Source organism: Tupaia chinensis, unplaced genomic scaffold (genome assembly GCF_000334495.1).
Source record: "Tupaia chinensis unplaced genomic scaffold, TupChi_1.0 Scaffold000320_1, whole genome shotgun sequence".
NCBI classification, from domain to species: Eukaryota; Metazoa; Chordata; class Mammalia; order Scandentia; family Tupaiidae; genus Tupaia; species Tupaia belangeri.
Genome location: NW_006159813.1, coordinates 712,747 through 719,507, shown reverse-complemented (window position 1 = coordinate 719,507; position 6,761 = coordinate 712,747). Strand labels below are relative to the sequence as shown.

At 60.4% G+C, this 6,761-nt stretch overlaps 1 protein-coding gene across 3 annotated transcripts; it reads right to left on the bottom strand.

The window, feature by feature from the left end:
• Positions 1-6: 6 nt before the first annotated feature.
• On the bottom strand, positions 7-6,358 carry TMEM119 (transmembrane protein 119). Of its 3 annotated transcripts, none has more exons than XM_006151500.1 (2): positions 6,210-6,358; positions 7-1,633 (listed from the first exon to the last, which is right to left on the bottom strand). In XM_006151500.1, the coding sequence occupies exon 2, from the start codon at positions 1,615-1,617 to the stop codon at positions 805-807; it is 813 nt and encodes a 270-aa protein (XP_006151562.1). In that variant the 5' UTR covers positions 1,618-1,633; positions 6,210-6,358; the 3' UTR covers positions 7-804. The 3 variants fall into 3 exon arrangements, with proteins under 3 accessions (XP_006151562.1, XP_006151563.1, XP_027628880.1); XM_006151501.1 differs by having other exon boundaries at positions 7-1,630; XM_027773079.1 differs by lacking the exon at positions 6,210-6,358 and adding an exon at positions 1,839-1,997.
• Between the last annotated feature and the right edge of the window lie 403 nt (positions 6,359-6,761).

Here is a 6,761-nt window from a genome sequence, read left to right as displayed (position 1 = left end):
CAGCAGGAGCACTGCAAGACTTTTTGTTCAGAGCTGTACAATTTTTCAAAAGTACTCCATGGTCAAAAGAAGTTTGGAAAAGGCTAAAGGAGACCAAATTCAACAGGGGTCTGTACCACGGGGCCTGTCGGAGCCCTGGTGCAGGGGGTGGATCGACAGGCAGTGTTTCCTCAACTCATCTGACCCCAGAATCACGTTGCCCCAGGGGACCGTGAGGAACCCAGTTTGGGAAACGCTCCTCTAGGGACTGGTCACGAGATACGTACGGGCGCCTCCCAGAGGTTTTCCCTGGTCCTGTGGCTCAAAGCAGAGGCAGAAAAACCTCAAAATATTTGGATGTGAGGGGACGCACCACCTGCAGCTCCCACGCCCCACTGGACGCCAGGCTGAGTTTTGCTCCGCCCACCCTGGTACCTCTGCGTCTCCCACGGGTGGCCCTCCAAAATGCCGGGTCATCCCATGTTTCTTTGCCACCTCGCCCTGTCACCAGGGACCTGCAGCAGAAATTTCCTCACCCAAGTGGCTGATTTCATGGGCCTTTGATGGTGGCTCTCCTGGGGACAGTTCCCCCTCGGCTTCCCAGGCTGGCTGCGCTTTGGGGTGTGGCCCTTTGGGACTGCAGAGGCAGACGTTCTTGGAACGTCATATGAGATTTCTGGGGTGGCCCTGAGAGCCATGAGACCATCACCCTGCGGTGGCCAAGGAGGGAGTGTTGGAAAGCAGTCAGGACTGGGGGCCTTTTCAGGCCCAAGGAGGTGGCCACTTTGGGGTCCGACAGTCAGGGCCAGCAGCCCTGGAGGGCTGTTACTCGCTGGGGGAGACACTGCCACAAGCACAGGGACTTTCTGGGGGATCTGCTTGTCCCTGGGCTGGTGAGACAGACCCTTCTGGCTCCCCTTCACAGGCTGCCAGAGCCACCTCGGCCACCACTGAGCACGGCTCCTCCTGCGGCTTCTCAGCTGGGACCCCGGGGCCCTGGGCTTCCTGGTCCACCTCCGTGTCGCCCTGCTCCTCAGCCCCCTCCACCCTGGCGGCGTCCCCGCTGCCCTGGGCAGCCCTCGAGGGAGACTTGAGGTTCTGGGTGGCCGCCAGGATGTCAGCCTGGAGCTGCTGGGAGGAGTCCAGAGCCTCGTCGGGGCGGTCGGCCGCAGGCCTGTCGGGGACCTCGCTGAAGGCGCGGGGCCCCCCGGCGCGATCGCTCTGGTCCACGTACTTCTTCTTGGGGAAGGAGGACGGGTAGTAGGCCGAGGCCTTGTGCTTCTGGCGCGTGATGAGCGCGGCGCACACGATGAACATGAGCAGGAAAGCCAGCGAGCCCACCACGGCGATCAGCAGCACGTACTGGCGGAAGAAGTCCACGATCCCGTCCAGGAAGTTGGTGGGGCGCGAGGGGCCCTCCAGGGGCGTGGGCTGGGCCCCCCCGGGCGTGGGGCTGAAGGCCGGGGTCTGCGGTGGCGGGAGGCTGGAGGAGGCGGCCGACGAGCCCTCGGCCTCCCCGCTGCCCACCACGTCCTCCAGGAAGGTGGCCTCCAGGGCCACGGAGTGCGCCCCCGCGGGCGCGGGCCTCAGGAGCAGCAGCAGAGAGAGGAGGATGCTGGGGGCCATCGCCGAGATCATGGCACCCCCGGACCTGCTGGAGACGAGGGAGGAGAGGAGTCAGGGTCCCGAGATTGTGGGCACCCCAAAGAGGTGTGGGGAACACAGCACACCCCAGCAGCGGGTCCCCTCCATGCCCAAGTCCCATCGCACAATGTGGCCGTTCATAAAGTGGGTGCTGGGCTGCCCCCCACTTCCCTCTGCGGTCCTGGAGGGCAGGGCTAGAATCTTATTTATCTCACCATCCTCGGGGTTTGTGCTGCCTCTGGTATGGGGTATACAGACAGAGCTCAAGAAATGTGCCTTGACTGACGGCTGAATCAACAATCCTGGGCCCACATGTGGCATAGTGGTTAAGGCGCTGGACTCCCACATGGCCGACAGCGGTTTGAGTCCCAGACTTAGTGGCTTGCTTTCTCACTTTCTCTGTCTCTCTCTGTCGAGCAGAAATTGAAAAAGAATAATAATAATGATAAATACAATTAAAGAAATAATTCTAAAAAAAGTCAAAAGTTTAAATAATAACTTATTGAACACCGTGTGCCAGCTGCTGTTTCAAGTTTTTGTTTTGTTATTTTTAATTTCTAGAGGGCATGTGTGCTTGACAGAGACACAGAGAGAGAGAGACAGGGGAAGATAAAGGAGAGGAGGAGGGAGGGGAAAGGAGAAAGCACCCCCCGTGGGGCGTGGTCTGGCTGCAATGCGTTTTCCATTTCTCCAACCTGTCAGGATTTTGAGCGCACATGCACACACACTACGCGTGTTTTCGATCAGCTACGTGAGATCTGGCTCCTTTAACCACTAGGCTACGGGGCTAGCTTCTGTTGTAAGTTTCTTTCTTTCTTCTTCTTCTTTTTTTTTTTTTTTTTTTTTTTGCCTTTAAAAAAAAAGGCACATGCACTTGCAAGAGAAAAACAAAGACAGTGAGAGCACAAGTGAGAAATCGCCCCCTGGAGGGATGGCCATGCTGCAATCCTTTCTCCTCCATTCCCTCCTGAGACCTGGGGCTCTCACGCACACGTGCCCAGTGAGATTTTTAAGCCACCAGCTCCAGCATGCGAACCATGGTCGGCCATGTGGGAGTCCAGCGACATAACTGCGGCGCTGTCTGCTGGCCCTCTGTTTGAAGTTTTTAATATGTAATTTCTCCCCGAATCCCGATAACCACCCAGGGGTTTGAAAGCTGCTACGATCCCCCCATTTCCCTGTGAGGAAAAGTGAGGCTCAGAGGAGTTACGTGACTAGCCAAGGACTAGGATTTGGACCCAGAACGATGGGAGGGCTTAGAGAGTGAGTGGCAGGGGGCGCCTGGGGAATCGTCCCAACCGCCCCGGCCCCTTAGGTAGCCCTTCCTCTTGGGCCCCTTCCTCACACATGGTGTGTGGCTCGTCCCCACCATGTCCCCGCAGCAAGCTGGGAATTGTCCAACCTCCCCTACTCTAGCTATACCTCCTCCAGAAATTTCCTCGGTTTTGAAGCCTCCAGGGTCTCAGCTGGGCAGGGGATCCGGAGGCCAGGGGGCCTGAGAGCATCTCCCATGGTGGCCCCTCACCTCAAGGCCCCTAGCAGGAACGGGAGGGCCATGGGCAGATACCCTCCTGCCTGAGACAAAGCTGGCGCCGAGAGCGCCCCACCCCCACTGAATGGGAACCATATGAGCCCGGGCTTCCCTCCCTGGCTGGAAGGCTGCTCCCGGCATGAACCCCCAGACCCCATCAGGCCCAGACAGCCCGCCTGATTAATAAATTCCTCATGGCCCGAGTTTACGAAGGAGCTCGGTTTCTAACACACTAATTCTCCCAGCCGGAATGAGTGGGGTCCTGGTGCCCAGACAGACCCGGGGACCTCTGGCAGTGTCTTCCAGGGTTCTCTCCGAGAACTCTCCAGCCTAGTGGAGGGTCCCGGTTGCTGATCCTGGTTCGGACTAGAAGCTCCAAAAACAGAAAAGCCTTAGGACCCTCTGCCCGAGGGCTTCTTTCAGGGCACTGAGATGTGGAGACAGAGGCCTGGAGAAGGCCAGGGCTGGCCCAAGGCCACACAGCCCGTTCCTGAGTTGGAAGGATTAAGTCAAGGCTCCCAAGGCCTTGACTATAGGTCAAGCTCCAGGATCTAGGCCTTGGGTCCTGCTCAGGAAAGCAGACGGCACTCGGGTGACGTGAGGATTCGGGAGATGTGGTGGGTGTCAGGCTGGGCCATTCGGTGGCTTGCTCCTGGTAACCGAGGCCCCCCAGCCATGGGCCATTCACTGTGTAGAGGCCGCGTGCCTGGACAAACGGGCTCAGATGGCGAGACATAAAAAATCATTCGTGAGTCCGGGGGCTCGTTCTAAATGCGGAGGTTGTCCCGTGCTCTCACCCTGAATTGCTCATGGCTTCATCAGCCCTCTTCCTGGGCTCAGTCCTGCAGAAGCCCCCATCTGGGCACTATTGTTATCTCCACAGACGAAGAATACAGGGGTTCAGAGACAGTGACTCGCCCAAGAACACACAGCGTGTGCCAAGTGGCAGCACTGGGGCTTGAACTTTGGTCTGCCTGAGTCCAGGAGCCCATCAGTCATAAGCCAGAACAAGGTCCGAGATGCTAAAGGGAGCATCAGGACCCCTCCCTTCCCTGCCACTCATCAGTCGAGATTCCTACGGACAACTTCGAACTTGGGGTCTTCGTCCTGCCTGTCACCTCTCTGCCTCTGTCTCAAGTCAGGCCCAGGAAAGACCTTTAACGGTGGCCTCTGAAGCTCGTCACTCCAGAGGACAACTTTGACCATTGGTGTCTGTAGACCCCCACCCCCTGGAGGTACGGCACAGACAAGTCAAAGATGTTGGCGAGAAGGCCGGAGTTCGAATCCCGGTGCCGTCCTGGCAATAGTTCCGCTCCTAACTCTTCTGGCCACACTTCCCCATCCATAAACTGGGGGCAGGTGATGAGGGGCGGCCTGACTGCCTGAGAGAAGGGCCCGAAGTGCCTGTGAGGCCTGGCTGCTCGCCAGGAAAGGTGGGATTCGGGCGCTGCGGGATTCCTGCCCGGCAGAACCCCAGCATCAGCCCCGGTTCTCCACTCTCGGCTCCTGTAGGATGACCCTCATCCTCACCTGATTAGAACCTCGCTCCGTGGCCTCCCCTGCTCCCAGGAAAGGCCCGACGTTTTTACCTCATTGAATGAAAGCCCCTCAGCTCCAGCCACACACGTGTGCACACGTACACTTACATCCACACACGCACATGCGTGCACGTGCACACATCCGTGTGGCAGTGAGCTGGGCGGAGGAAAAGGCTCCTGCCCCCAGGCCTTGGAATCAGGCCTAGAGTCAGGCAAGGACGCTGCAGCAGCCCCTGCTGGCCCTTAGAGGCTGACTCTCGGGGTCCCCACACCCTGGAGCCCCTCCTGGCTCTCTGAGAACGGTACACACAACACGTGGAGATACAGTCCGCCCGAGCCAGCGGGGCTTCTCCGGAGAGGGCTGTGTGACCCTGGCCGAGCGCCCTGCCTCTCTGGGCCTCAGCCGCCCATCTGTAGAGTGGCCTTGGAGAGCTCTGAAGTAACTGCCCACCAGGCACCCGCTCTTTCTTCTGGAGGAGGCTGGCCTAGCCTCCCGGGTCCTACATTTTGGGGGAACTCGAACTTTCTCAGACCAGAAGCTGGGGACCCCTCTCCTTTCACCCAGGAAAACACTCGGGCTCAGAGACAGGGATGGGCCTGGCTGGGGTTGAAAGCACGTCTGAGAGGAGCCTGGGGAGCCCTGAGCAGAGGCAGCCTGGAACACTCAAGCGGGTCACCGCAGTCTCCTCTCCCAGCTCTGGTCTCCACCTCTGCGCAGGGTTGGGTCCCCAGGAATATGGTGAGGACAAGACCCACCAGAGTAGGTATCAGCGGGTGCCAGGATGGGCCAGCTCGGGACACGGCCCACCCGTGGCCATGAATTGCAGAGCAATGCGAACCCACTCCTAAGGTCTGGGTACCCCAAAACCTGAGGCTGTGAGGCAGAGCCGCTGCCCCACCCCCACGCAGAGACTGTTAGCCAGAGGGGGAGGGGCGGTCAGGGAAACCTGGCTTCAATTAGGGGCCCCGCAGGGAAAGGGGCTCTGGCTGAAGCTGTACCCCCAGCCTTGGGGCCAACCCAGGACAGGGACCTGGGCCGCTTGCAAGGGTCTGGAGCAGAAGGGGTCCTGAGGGCACAGAGCAGTGGCTGCGTGGCCACACGGTACCAGGCACACGACATAGACACAACACCAGTCCCAAGACAGCTCACACGGCCCTCCGGGGCGGACGCGCAGAGAACACGCACTGTCACACAGCACACACCGCGGTGCGGATGGGACACGACCGTCCACACCACCCTCACACGGGTCCTGGAAGCAGCACTCGGCGCTCACCTCCAGAGCACAGCACACGCCCCCACGCCTGGGCCCCGGCTGCACACACGCAATGCTGGACCGACCCCGCACCGCACACGGAACTCGCGGGACACACGCACGTTCCGTCACACGCCTGCACACAATACCCACCGCTCACCCCCGACGCACACACTCGGAGATGCCCTGCAGAGTGCTCCCAGCGTCCCTTTGAACACCAGAAGCCCCAGGCTCTTGGGACACAGGGGAGGCCCCAGGACTCACCAGTTCTTCCGGGCACAGGCCTGGGTGCTCTGCCAGGTGGAGCGAGAGCAGGGGGCGCCTGCCCGGGAGAGTCCACGCTGGGGCCTGGGCGGCTGTGGGCTGGCGCCGGCGCCCTCCCTCCTCCCCGCCTGTCCCTCCTCCTCCCTCCCCGGCTGGGCTGTGGGGCCAGCTTGATTTCATTAAGAGGGTTTGGGGTGGGGACAGGGAGGGCGGGACTGCTCGCTGGGCCACACACAATCCCACCCTCCTTCACTCCTGCTCTGGCCAGCCAGATGCAGTACTTCCTCCTGACCTCGGTCCCAGGGCAGGCCGGGACGGACAGACAGACAGACGGGACTGTCTCCCAGCACTCACCCGGAGCAGCAGTGGTGGTCCTGCCCACATCACGGCACATGCCAGAGGGGCCGAGGTCAAGGAGGGTCAAAGGCCCCTGGAGTGGAGAAGGAAAACCCCGTCCCGGGGTCCAGCTGTGACTCAGGTTTTCCGGGCTCAGGGTGCAGAGTGGGCCGGAGCGTGTTTAAGGGAGCCTGCTGTAGGGACCAGGCCTGAGGC

Bases quoted from the DNA above. Each gene is read 5' to 3' on its own strand.
- TMEM119 (XM_006151500.1), bottom strand. From the start codon at position 1,617: ATGATCTCGGCGATGGCCCCCAGCATCCTCCTCTCTCTGCTGCTGCTC.